We start from the raw sequence: 13,808 nt of genomic DNA, 5'->3' as shown, positions 1-13,808 counted from the left end.
ACTGGGTGGCAGACGGAGGGACACCCTGGACAGGCCGCCAGGCCATCACACACACACACACACACACACATTCATTCCTAGGGACAGTTTAGTACGGCCGAGTCACCTGACCTACATGTCTTTGGACTGTGGGAGGAAACCGGAGCACCCGGAGGAAACCCACACAGACACGGGGAGGACATGCGAACTCCACACAGAGGACGACCCCCGAGGTTGGACTACCCCGGGGCTCAAACCCAGGACCCTCTTACCGAGACGACCCCCGAGGTTGGACTACCCCGGGGCTCAAACCCAGGACCCTCTTACCGAGACGACCCCCGAGGTTGGACTACCCCGGGGCTCGAACCCAGGACCCTCTTACCGTGAGGCGACCGCACTAACGGTGGATAATAGACTTAATTGATATTGCACCGCTGGTCCATAAAATGCAGCCTGAAGTGCTTTACATCAGAGATACAATACGTTTTAAGAGTGCTTTAAAACAACACAACTGAAAACGGGTATTCAAGAATATAAAAGGCAACAAAGTGACGGATGGCTTGCTGAGTTTAATGTCTGTTTTCTTGTTTTAGCATTGCTGTCTTTTTATGTCTACTAACCCCTTAATGGAAATCTCCGTGCATTACAATTTAGTGCAGGAAATGTGCTATTTAAATGAAGTTTGATAGATTTGGAAGAGCGGCCCGGGCGCCTCAGCGAGAGGAATCCTACATTTCCCACAATGCACCCGTTCCAAGATGGACGCCAATGCGGCTGGCTCGCTGTGTAAGTGGCAGAGTTAAGAAGGCCTCGGGATTACAAACCGCTCTCCACATCTGGGTCGGTATCGTCTAAAAACGAGATAAATACGTAGAGCAACACAACACGGCAGGACACAGACAGCTGGGGGGGGGGGGGACACTTGTTCATCAGAGAGCTCCAGTCGCTTTAAACTGGAGAGGTCAACATGAAGAAGGTAAGTAGGTCACGTGCATAGTTTGGCACAGACTAATGACTGGTGCTGCGTGATCATTTCGATACCGTTAGTAGTGGAACACGTTGACTATATCAATAAATATATCGGGTTTTGCACGATATCGACGCATATCAGAATATGTGTTACACAGAACTTTAGGAATTGGTGAGGTTCATCAAGCAAGTTGTGTCTTTGTAGCGGTTTCCTAGCAACAGCCACTCAGAGCGCTCATCGCGTTGACGCGTTGGGTAACGTAAAGTACGATGTCAAACCAACGCTATTTTTCAGGTAGTAGTCCCTTCCATATTCCACAATTCACTTTTGTAAGAATATGAGGTCGTAGGGTCTCGTTATCATTCATTTAGACCAACAACAAAAAAAAACACAACTTGTGTATCGTGATGTGACAATATCCGAGTTTCATCCCGATATGAAAGACGATAAACGATACTGTAAACTGCTAATAAGACCCGTTAGCCCCTAGCTAGTGGGTCTGAGCCTTTAGCCGAGCGGTTAGTGACGTCACCTTGTGGTGCAGGACACCTCGTATCGAATCCCGCACCGGGCAAGAAAATAACCGCTTACGCTATGGTGGTCCTACACGCCATGCGCCCCCCCCCCCCCCCGATGCTAGCGGAGTGGGTTGGGCCGGAAGCGGTTAAAGCAGTGTTTCTCAACCGGGGTCCGCGGACCCCTAGTGGTCCGTGGTGTAATTGCAAGGGGTCCGTGAAAATAAAATATCTTTAAAAAAAGATCCTGTGACATTTATAGAAATAGGATTATTTTACTCAAATGTGACTGAGACCTTTATCTACCTAAACTATAAAGGGTAACAGGAATCTTTTCTCTAATTACATCTGTTTCACAAGTGTAATTTATTGTATTTTAATAAGAGAGCTCGCTCCCGTTTGCATTGTTAAAAGTTACTGCATAAAAATTCTGTTACATATATCTGAAAGTTACTGAATACATATTCTGTTTTGTTACATATATCTGAAAGTTACTGAATACATATTCTGTGTTGTTACATATATCTGAAAGTTACTGAATACATATTCTGTTTTGTTACATACACTACCGTTCAAAAGTTTGGGATCACCCAAACAATTTTGTGTTTTCCATGAAAAGTCACACTTATTCACCACCATATGTTGTGAAATGAATAGAAAATAGAGTCAAGACATTGACAAGGTTAGAAATAATGATTTGTATTTGAAATAAGATTTTTTTTACATCAAACTTTGCTTTCGTCAAAGAATCCTCCATTTGCAGCAATTACAGCATTGCAGACCTTTGGCATTCTAGCTGTTAATTTGTTGAGGTAATCTGGAGAAATTGCACCCCACGCTTCCAGAAGCAGCTCCCACAAGTTGGATTGGTTGGATGGGCACTTCTTTGAGCAGATTGAGTTTCTGGAGCATCACATTTGTGGGGTCAATTAAACGCTCAAAATGGCCAGAAAAATAGAACTTTCATCTGAAACTCGACAGTCTATTCTTGTTCTTGGAAATGAAGGCTATTCCATGCGAGAAATTGCTAAGAAATTGAAGATTTCCTACACCGGTGTGTACTACTCCCTTCAGAGGACAGCACAAACAGGCTCTAACCAGAGTAGAAAAAGAAGTGGGAGGCCGCGTTGCACAACTGAGCAAGAAGATAAGTACATTAGAGTCTCTAGTTTGAGAAACAGACGCCTCACAGGTCCCCAACTGGCATCTTCATTAAATAGTACCTGTTAGAGCCTGTTTGTGCTGTCCTCTGAAGGGAGTAGTACACACCGGTGTAGGAAATCTTCAATTTCTTAGCAATTTCTCGCATGGAATAGCCTTCATTTCTAAGAACAAGAATAGACTGTCGAGTTTCAGATGAAAGTTCTATTTTTCTGGCCATTTTGAGCGTTTAATTGACCCCACAAATGTGATGCTCCAGAAACTCAATCTGCTCAAAGAAGTGCCCATCCAACCAATCCAACTTGTGGGAGCTGCTTCTGGAAGCGTGGGGTGCAATTTCTCCAGATTACCTCAACAAATTAACAGCTAGAATGCCAAAGGTCTGCAATGCTGTAATTGCTGCAAATGGAGGATTCTTTAACGAAAGCAAAGTTTGATGTAAAAAAAATCTTATTTCAAATAAAAATCATTATTTCTAACCTTGTCAATGTCTTGACTCTATTTTCTATTCATTTCACAACATATGGTGGTGAATAAGTGTGACTTTTCATGGAAAACACGAAATTGTTTGGGTGATCCCAAACTTTTGAACGGTAGTGTATATCTGAAAGTTACTGAATGCATATTCTGTTTTGTTACATATATCTGAAAGTTACTGCATAAGAATTCTGTTTTGTTAACTATATCTAAGTTACAACTGAAAGCTCGTATTTTTGCCCCAAAGAGTGAATAAATGCTATAATGCAATTTTAAATGCAGTTTCTACCGTTTCTATCAAATTGCAACCCCCCTCCCCCAAGATCAGGTGGAGGGGTCCCCAGGGTAGATCAAAAATACGCAGGGGGTCCAGGACCCCAAAAAGGTTGAGAACCACTGTGTTAAAGGATAGTGTAACGTGCATGGATAAGTGGACACCCTGGCCGCCAGTTGGCGAGTCTGACCCTTTAGTCGAGCGGTCAGCGACGTCTCCTGCGGTGCGGGCGACACGGGTTCGCCTCCCGGCCGCGGCAGCTCCTGCGGTTGCGTTGTCCCCCGAATTCGCTACGATATAACAAGGTGTTGATCCGTTGTGCGCTTTTTGCCTTTCCGTATCATTTTTACAATACAAAACGCACTTGTTGTGTATTTATTGGAAAGAGGTTAGTGCAGTCAATATAAATTACGCCGTTTTAAATGTCTTTTGTCAGGCATTTCAAATGCGACGCCGCCTGCTGCGCGTTGGGTGCGCATGCGCAGTTCCTCTCAGTCGGGACACCATACAAGTCATAGTCAAAACGCCTTCCTTGGCCTGTACAGGTGAGAGCCGGGTCTGTGCTGGCGGTCGGTCTGGGTCTGGGTCTGGGTCTGGCCTACACCTTCCCTCCATCTACACGGCGCCCCTCCACCATCGTCCACCTGTTTGAATGGCGCTGGAGCGACGTTGCCCAGGAATGTGAGCGCTACTTGGCGCCCGGCGGATTTGATGGAGTTCAGGTACGGCAAGGTCTTTACGATGCCGATCTTTCTCCGTTTAAAATGCGTGACCCGTGACCCGGATGTGAAGGAAAAGGGGCAGGCTGGGCTGACGGAAACCCGTAAAAACGTTCTGATTGAAGCCGAATACGTGTGCGTGTTGGACGCGTCCCGCCCCCTTTCCTCCGTGAGTTACCAGGACTCTGGGACAAAACCAGCCCAGTACCAGAACTCAAAATGTGCCCCTGCCGAACCCATACACGCTGCTTTTAAAGTTCAACAGTGTAAACTACTACTAAGACCCGTTAGCCCCTAGCTAGCGGGTCTGACCCTTTAGCCGAGCGGTTAGCGTTTCGAATCCCGCACCGGGCAACAAAATAACCGGTTACACCAGCATCGCTATCGTTGCCAGATGTGTTGTAATAGCTACAAAGTAACACCATGCATGTTTAGTATGGCGGCATTAAAAGCAGTTATCCCTAAACAGTTCTGTCTCCGAGGCCCTAAAATGGCCTGGTGTACTTGGATGCAGTGGCGGATCTAGAGAATTTTTCCTGGGGTGGCAAGACTGTGTCCCAGAGGTGGCAGCTGCCACCCCTGTTGCCACCCTGTAGATCCGCCCCTGCTTGGATGCGATGCAGTATATTATAAATAAATAACTAAATAGACATAGCCCTGTGAATGTGTAGAGCAATTCACCGTCGCGCCGCAGACTAACCTGTTGCTTTGATTTTTCGCGTTTGTCCCTTTTGCCCCCCCCCCCGCCTGCACAAGGTGCATTTACCAGTTTTACTTCATATGCATTTACTGCAGCGAGCCCCGGTAGACAGTAAGTACCGGAGGTGGATCCGGCGGCGGTCGGATGAGGACCGACAGCCTGAGAGCATCAGACACGTGTGCGTTTTTGTGTGGGCGTCTCCCATGTTCACGTGTGTACTAAGTGCTGACCTGCAGTCAGTTTGGTAGGACTTGGGTATGAATACATTATTTCATTTAAAATATTGATTATTTTGTTGTTTTTAGATATGATCCATATCATTCGCATGCAAAGTAGGCCTACCCAGCCAGTGGACAAAAACCTTCAACCCGCGGCAACGCTTCAAAAGTGGCCCAATTCCGCGGGAAAGCAGCGGACCTGGCAACGCTGCAGGGAGGGAGGGGGGAAAGGGATGAGTCGCCCTCTAGTGGTCACGTTCCTACCTCAGCGTGAAATTCCTCGAATTATCCACAGAGAATTTTTATAAAAAAGATAAACCTCGGGCTGCATTGCAACATCATGTTAGTGTTGACACTTGGATACGATTTGAGTCAAGTTTTCTTATCTACATATGTATGTATACAGTCGATCTCTATCTGTCTATCTATCTATCTATATCTATCTATCTATCTATCTATCTATCTATCTATCTGTCTATCTGTCTATCTGTCTGTCTATCTGTCTGTCTGTCTGTCCGTCTGTCCGTCTGTCCATCTGTCTATATATCTATCTATCTATCTATATCTATCTATCTATCTATCTATCTATCTATCTATCTATCTATCTATCTGTCTATCTGTCTATCTGTCTATCTGTCTATCTATCTATCTATCTATCTATCTATCTATCTATCTATCTATCTATCTATCTGTCTATCTGTCTATCTATCTGTCTATCTATCCGTCTATCTATCCGTCTGTCTATCCATCTGTCTATCTATCTATCTATCTATCTATCTATCTATCTATCTATCTATCTATCTATCTATCTATCTATCTATCTATCTATCTATCTATCTATCTATCTATCTATCTATCTATCTATCTATCTATCTATCTATCTATCTATCTATCTATTTATCCAATAAAACCTATTGAAGAAATATAAAAGAATGATAAATTAGCATGACATGAATCAAAATAAACCCGTTTACTACTGTTTATGTCATCAAGTCAGTCTTAATTGCAATACAAAATGTTTGATTGTCAGATTTCCCCTCCGACTGAGAACATCGTGGTGACGTCTCCTCCGAGGCCGTGGTGGGAGCGATACCAGCCGGTCAGCTACGACCTGTGTTCCCGCTCAGGGACCGAACAGGAGCTGAGGGACATGATCTGCAGATGCAACAATGTCGGGGTAAGGCGACTCGCCTCCGTTCACTGCAGAGACAATTATCACCAAAGAACCTCTTCAGACACTGCAGCAACTTGTAGATCAGTGATATTCAACCATATGCCATGTAGATCCATGTGGATGCAGGTTTTATGTTATTACACCAGCTGATTTCACTAAAACCACACCGTAAACCAGACAGGAGAGGTGTGATTGGTGAGCTAACGTAGTGCTGCGGTAGAGAGAAAACCTGCATGTGCATGGACGGGATCACGAGTAGAAACATCCTGACACATGAACCTGCTTGATTAACTTGGTACAGTGTTGGGACGTGATGACTAATTTAGAGAAAATTAAGCTACTCAGAAACATGATCTTTAAATCAAATCAGTGTTTGTTTATTTATTTATTTATTTATTTAGGCAGGCTTCTTTCCCTTCTTTTTCTCTCCAATTGTACCCGGCCAATCACCCCACTCTTCCGAGCCGTCCCGGTCTCTGCTCCACCCCCTCTGCTGATCCGAGGAGGGCTGCAGACTACCACATGCCTCCTCCCATACATGTGGAGTCGCCAGCCGCTTCTTTTCACCTGACAGTGAGGAGTTTCACCAGGGGGACGCAGCGCGTGGGAGGATCACGCTATTCCCCCCCAGTTCCCCCTCCCCCCTGAACAGGCGCCCCGACCGACCACAGGAGGCGCTAGTGCAGCGACCAGGACACATACCCACATCCGGCTTCCCACCCGCAGACACGGCCAATTGTGTCTGTAGGCACGCCCGACCAAGCCGGAGCAGGTAACACAGGGATTCGAACCGGCGAGCCCCGTGTCGGTAGGCAACGGAATAGACCGCCACGCCATCCGGATGCCCCAGAAACATAATCTTTAAACCATACGTTATTTGTGTAGCACCATTCAGACAAGCCGATGCCATTGTCAGTGCTTTACATAATAAAACAAGGGCAGAGCACATCATAAAAGAAAACAGAACACAGAATAAGAGAGAGAAAGGAAATAAAAGATGAAGTGGAGATACCAATAAATCAATCAGAGTAAAGCAGGTAAAAGAGCCCATCAATAGAAACTCCATCAATAGAAAATCAGCAGCTGTTAAGAAAGTAGCGGCTTGGTCGCCCTTAGTAAACACAGTTGTAAAGATGCTTTTGATTCAGTGGTTTTAGTTGCAGCGTCTGTTCTCAGTTGACATGTGAGACCATCCCACAGTTTAGGCCCACACACACACACACACAACCCCTCTTCACCATGGGTCCAAATCAGAGTAAAGCTACGGTAAAAGTACACTCGCTTGTTTTAGTGGTGACACTACAGTAAACTTGCCCACAAGGGAAATGGATTTGTCTGCGGGGGGCTCCCCGTCCCCGACCCGGCTCTTACCCGGCTCTCCTCATGGTCTCGTTCAGGTGAAGATCTACGCAGACGTTGTCATCAATCACATGTGCTCGGCCGGCGCTGCGGCAGGCAGCCGCTCGACCTGCGGCTCATACTTCAACGCCGGCGCCGGGGAGTTCCCATCTGTGCCGTACTCCGCCTGCCACTTCAACGATGACAAATGTTTCACCCGCAGCGGAAATATCGAGAGCTACCAAGACATTCATCAGGTGCTGTTTGAACGATATGAAAGATAACCTTGTGTAAGCAGACACATATGAAGATGCATGGAAATGCCCAGCGCAGCTTATCGACTCCCGCCCCCTCACACATAAGGTCATGACTGCATGGTTTGCTTTTGGTTTCCTTGCAGGTGCGTAATTGTCGTCTGGTCGGTTTGCGGGACCTCGCCCATGATCAGGAGCATGTGCGGGGCCGGGTTGCCGGCTACATGAATAAGCTGTTGGACATGGGAGTCGCAGGTTTCAGGGTGGATGCCTCCAAGCACATGTGGCCGGAGGACCTGAAGGCCATTTACAGTAGACTGCACAACCTCAACACCACCTGGTTCCCGGAAGGCTCGCGGCCTTTCATTTACCAAGAGGTGAGAGACCTTCTCCTTCCTCGAGACGAGTCAGGTTTCACTGGCCAAGTACCATCGTGAGTCCTGACTCGGTACGTGCTCTCAGCCCCACGTTGTTTAAGCAGACCTGTGCAGGAAGATGAAACAAGTGTACATGAAGTTTAAGGCAGGTTATAAAGCACTCTTCATACACAGAGCTGCTCTGTGTATGAAGTGTGCTTGGTCCGCGATATATATCATAGTAATATATACATAGAATACACTGCAATATATATCATAGAAAAAAAAGAATTTTGCAGTGTGAGTTTTTTCCAATATTGTGCCTAATGTATGCAGGTACGTCAGGAATTAGGAACAATTTATTGTCGTTTCTTTCATGTACTTGCATCCACAAAAGAAACGAAATTCCATTTCCCCCAGCCCACAGCAGTGTGACAAAAGACAAAAACATCCCAAATTCCCCATAATGACACTGCCAAAAACAGAGAGAACAAAGCAAAACAAAAAAAAAACACAAACAGTTACCAACACAGTACATTCAGTGCAACACAGTCCAAAAACTCCACTGTCTGGGAGAGCGAACACCAGCCAGGATGACTGTCGGAACTGCTGGTCTGCATGGGCTAGCAGTTAGCTTAGCCTGCCCCGCTTCCACGTCCTGTCAGACCGCCCTCGGTGTTTCCTCCTTGGGCGCAGCTCTGGCAGGGCCGTGGTCCCTGGGTCCACAGGATGCAGCAGACCAGGCTCCCCCAGCTGATCCAGCACCAGCTCTCCCAGCCAGGCACCTTCGACACACCTCCCTGCACGCCACACAACGACGCTAAAACACAGTCGATGCTAGGGCGAGACCGCCGCCAGACCACCTTCGGTGTGATCAGAACTGCCGGTCTGCATGGGCTAGCAGTTAGCTTAGCCTGCCCCGCTTCCACGTCCTGTCAGACCGCCCTCGGTGTTTCCTCCTTGGGCGCAGCTTCGGCAGGGCTGTGGTCCCTGGGTCCACAGGACGCAGCAGATCAGGCTCCTCCAGCCGATCCAGCACCAGCTCTCCCAGCCATCAAACCAAGACAAAACAAACTTACACGCAGACGTGGACAAAGACACCGCATGGACGGTACTGGGTGAGGCCGCCGCAAACGTACGTTCGCGCCGCCATCTTCCCACACCAGTAGTGGGTGAGGCTGCTGCAAACAGGAATTCGCGCCGCCATCTTCCCACTCGGTACAATAACTGCTAGTGCTTCACATAAAGGCATAAAAAGACATTAAATAAGAAATCACGAATAAGATAAAAAGCGATGAAAACATACAAATGTAAATGGAATAGAAAGGTCAAAGTGCATCTGTTGGTATGAGGATCCGGTTCAAGCCGATGGCGAGCTTACATGTTTTAAGCCTGGTTTAAAAAGTGGGCAGAGTTGAAGTGTAAGGTTAGATATTAGGAGAGTAAACAGTCTCTTTAATTTCATGTTAGACTTTTCGTGGGTCACGTTCACCCCGAACAAGGTTTACTGCAGTTTTATTATTCGGATGTTTTTAAATTAGGCCTGCGCCATTTTCCTCCTCAGGTTATCGACCTTGGTGGCGAGCCGATAAAAGGCAGCGAGTATTTTGGACTTGGTCTCGTGACGGAGTTTAAATATGGTGCTAAACTTGGCTCGGTCATCCGCAAGCTGGGTGGACAAAAGCTCTCCGACCTCAAGTAAGACTGAAACCAGAAGACTGGTCTCTGTCTTGTCTTTTTGGTCTCTTACCTTGTTCTGTGTTGGGCCGTCATGGTGGTCTGTGATTTCAGGTCTTGGGGAGAAGATTGTGGACTGATGCCATCTGAAAAAGCGCTGGCCTTCATAGATAACCATGACAACCAAAGAGGCCATGGGGCAGGAGGAGACGCCATCATCACATTTTGGGAACCAAGGTCCATTATTATTATTATTATTATTATTATTATTATTATCATTATTATTTACTCTGTTTTAGTTTATGCAGTTTTATGTTTTGACTAGCGCGGTTGCCTCACAGCAAGAAGGTCCTGGGTTGGAGCCCCGGGGTAGTCCAGACTTGGGGGTCGTCCCGGGTCGTCCTCTGTGTGGAGTTTGCATGTTCTGCCCGTGTCTGCGTGGGTTTCCTCCGGGTGCTCCGGTTTCCTCCCACAGTCCAAAGACATGCAGGTCAGGTGACTCAGCCGTACTAAATTGTCCCTAGGTGTGAATAATATGTGTGTATGTGTGGGGGGGGGGGGGGGCTTGTGATGGCCTGGCAGCCTGTCTAGGGTGTCTCCCTGCCTGCCGCCCAATGACTGCTGGCATAGGCTCCAGCATCCCCTTGACCCATTATCCATACCGCTTATCCTACTCAGGGTCACGGGTTCGAACCGAGGACCTTCTTGCTGTGAGGCCCCCGCGCTAACCACTGCACCACCGTGCCACCTATTATCATTATTGTTATTGTTATTGTTGTTATTATTGTTATTGTTGTTGTTATCATTGGTTGCTCAAGCCGGTTAAACCCACAGGGTGGTAGAATAATCATTGCTCATCGTGAACGCTGCTGGTACTTTTCTAGAAATCTTTCCGAAATCTGTTCATTTCATAAGCTGTTTGAAATGGCCGCGTTGTTTCCTGTTTGAACAGGATGTACCAGATGGCGGTGGCCTTCATGCTAGCCCATCCTTACGGACGAGCCAGGGTCATGTCAAGCTACCGCTGGGACAGACGTCTCGTGAAGGGGAAGGTCGGTCTGTGTTTCCCAAACCAAACGTTTGCCTCGTGCTTCCTCCCCCGGCGGTGTCAGTGTGGGCACGTCAGCTATACGCTGAGTCCCCGATCACATTTCTGTTGTTTGTGACTGCCGAAGATGGATCAGTGAAATGTAAACAATGCTCGGGGCAAGAATATATAATCACACCAGGCGTGGCAGTTTTCTCCCTGCTATTTGTCTGCACACACGCGGTGGTCCCTTACCGCCGGTTAATTAAGTCCGCACGTGTTGTCCGTATGTTTCCCTGTCTGTCAGGATGAGAACGACTGGATGGGCCCTCCGAGTCTCCCCGACGGCTCCACCAAGCCCGTTTCCATCCGCTCAGATGGGAGCTGCGGGGACGGCTGGGTGTGTGAACACAGATGGCCGCCGATCAGGTGACTCTCCTCACCCGTCACTCAAACACCCCGCGGCTCTGGTTCACCGAGGGCCGCAAGACGCGCGCGGCGTTCCCAGAACGGGAAAGGGTTTGCTTTAAGTGGGCAGCGTGTTTATGTCTGATTTACTGGATTATTTGGTTTGCTTTGCGAGCCCTCAAGGGCCGTAAAACCGAGAAGGGGAGCAGATGCAACGGCCGCCGCCGTATTATTTTACTACGTGTTGTTCTACGGCCGTGAGCGCTGAGAGTGGTATTTACTTTCAGTCCCTCCAGTTTCCCGCACATAGCTTTTATGTTGTTTTTAAGTGAAGTGTCTTCTGGTCCAACTGCGGAATGTGCAGATTACACATCGGTGGCAGAAGAATGCCGTCTTTATGAAGGTCAACCCGTCTTTGACATACAGGAGCTCTGTTGGGCTGATGTTAAACTAGTCCCTAGAGATGCAATGTACTGATGGTTGATGGCCATATATACACACACACACACACACACACGTGTATATATATATATATATATATATATATATATATATATATATATATATATGGCCATCAGCAACACCATGATGGTTTTGGAAAAAAACATTACACATATACATATTTATACACACACACACACACACACACACACACACACAGTATACACACACACGTGTATATTATATATACATATGTATGTGTGTGTGTGTATATATATATATGTATGTGTGTGTGTGTGTGTGTATATACACACACACACACACACACACACGTGTATATATATACATATATGGAGAGAGAGAGAGAGAGAGAGAGAGAGAGAGAGAGAGCGAGCGATTTTTTTCCGGAAACCGTCAATGGTGTTGATGAAAGTGCTCAACAAATGAGCAGCAGAATATTAAGATAGATGTAGGAAAAAAACTTTAATTCATAGCAGCTGATGAGTGTACTGCTGTGAATTAAAGTTTTTTCCTACGTCTACCTTTATACGTATATATATATATACACACACACACACACACACACACACACACACACACACACACACACACACACACACACACACACACACTCAACCTACGGATATATGTAGACTAGGCGGCACGGTGGTGCAGTGGTTAGTGCAGTTGCCTCACAGCAAGAAGGTCCTGGGTTCGAGCCCCGGGGTAGTCCAACCTTGGGGGTCGTCCCGGTTCGTCCTCTGTGTGGAGTTTGCATGTTCTCCCCGTGTCTGTGTGGGTTTCCTCTGGGTGCTGTGGTTTCCTCCCACAGTCCAGAGACATGTAGGTCAGGTGGATCAGCCGTACTAAATTGTCCCTAGGTGTGTGTGTGCGCGCGTGTGATCTTAACGTCCAAATTGTTTTTGAAAATCTAAAAATATTGTGAAAATTAGTATTGTGATACTCAAGTGTATCAGTATTTTCTTATAGCGCTGTTGAGGAGGGGTTGTAAATGGTGCTGTTTATGGCCTCATTAATAAATTGAAATTATAATTAAATAATAATAATATAATTAAATTAATAAATTAAAATTTAATAAATTGTCATTTCCGTGTGAACAATGTCAGCAGGAACACTAATAGAAACAGGATTTAGTGAATCCACACTTCACATGTGATTTCTCTGATCCGGCTGAGACATGGAGCATCGGGGTACATGTGGGGTACATGTGGGGTACATGTTGGGTACTGGGCACAGCTTGTCAGAGGTAGTTTCTAGTTTAACCTGAACTTTGATTTACTTTCTCATTTCGACTGGCTGATTCGTCTCGTCCGCAGGAACATGGTCGTGTTTCGCGGCGTCACCGCTGGAGAGCCCCTGTGTAACTGGTGGGACAACGGAGGAAGCCAGATAGCCTTCGGACGAGGAGGCCGTGGCTTCATCGTCATCAACAACGACGACTGGTGAGCTCGCGTTTGTTTGATCGTCGCTATCATTTCCTGTTCTCTCTGCGGAAACAAATGTGACAGATCAGTTTAGAAATGACTGCTTCTACGTGATATTGTTGAATTTGAAGCGGCGCTCGTGTGTGGTCAGAAAACAAACGACGGATCCTGTACAAGTTATCCGCTGCGTTTCTTCCAGTCTCTTGGATGTGAGCTTGCAGACGGGCCTGCCCGGAGGAACCTACTGCGACATCATCTCCGGTCAGAGAGAAGGAGGCGGATGCTCCGGTAAACGGGTCGTGGTGGATGATGACGGGAAAGCCCATTTCACCATCCACCCCTCCGACCTGCTCCCCATCATGGCCATCCACACAGACGCCAAACTGCCCAAGTAAACTCCACCCACCACAGTCGACATCTGCAATCTATGACATGATTCTGTAAAGTGGGTTTCTGATGATCCTTTGGGTTGTTTTTTTGGGGGGGGGGACTACAATGTTAACAATAATTAAATGTTAATATTTCACCTTAGAAAAGTTATCAGGCATCAGGAGCACTTTATTTGTCATTTCATTTCATGCACTTGGGCACACGAAATGAAACGACATATCGTTTCCCACAGCAGTACAACACAAAGACAAAAACACATCCAAACTACAAGTACACACATACCCA

General features: G+C 46.8%; 1 protein-coding gene across 1 annotated transcript; it reads left to right on the top strand.

Moving 5' to 3' along the window:
- Positions 1–946: 946 nt before the first annotated feature.
- Positions 947–13,568, top strand: LOC130129665 (alpha-amylase-like). The gene is made up of 11 exons (XM_056299255.1): positions 947–955; positions 3,922–4,098; positions 6,044–6,190; positions 7,585–7,782; positions 7,926–8,156; positions 9,700–9,833; positions 9,927–10,049; positions 10,765–10,864; positions 11,147–11,268; positions 13,026–13,151; positions 13,333–13,568. The coding sequence occupies exons 1-11, from the start codon at positions 947–949 to the stop codon at positions 13,526–13,528; spliced, it is 1,563 nt and encodes a 520-aa protein (XP_056155230.1). The 3' UTR covers positions 13,529–13,568.
- The last annotated feature ends 240 nt before the right edge of the window (positions 13,569–13,808 follow it).

Source organism: Lampris incognitus, chromosome 19, assembly GCF_029633865.1.
Source record: "Lampris incognitus isolate fLamInc1 chromosome 19, fLamInc1.hap2, whole genome shotgun sequence".
In the NCBI taxonomy this organism is placed as follows: Eukaryota; Metazoa; Chordata; class Actinopteri; order Lampriformes; family Lampridae; genus Lampris; species Lampris incognitus.
The sequence above is the reverse complement of the archived record's forward strand: the minus strand, read 5'-3'. Positions and strand labels throughout refer to the sequence as shown.

What these genes read in the sequence shown, in the direction of transcription:
- LOC130129665 (XM_056299255.1), top strand. An exon ending in GCAGATGCAACAATGTCGGG is followed by an intron (nt 6,191 to 7,584) that starts GTAAGGCGACTC and finishes GGTCTCGTTCAG; the next exon opens with GTGAAGATCTACGCAGACGT. An exon ending in ATCACATTTTGGGAACCAAG is followed by an intron (nt 10,050 to 10,764) that starts GTCCATTATTAT and finishes CTGTTTGAACAG; the next exon opens with GATGTACCAGATGGCGGTGG.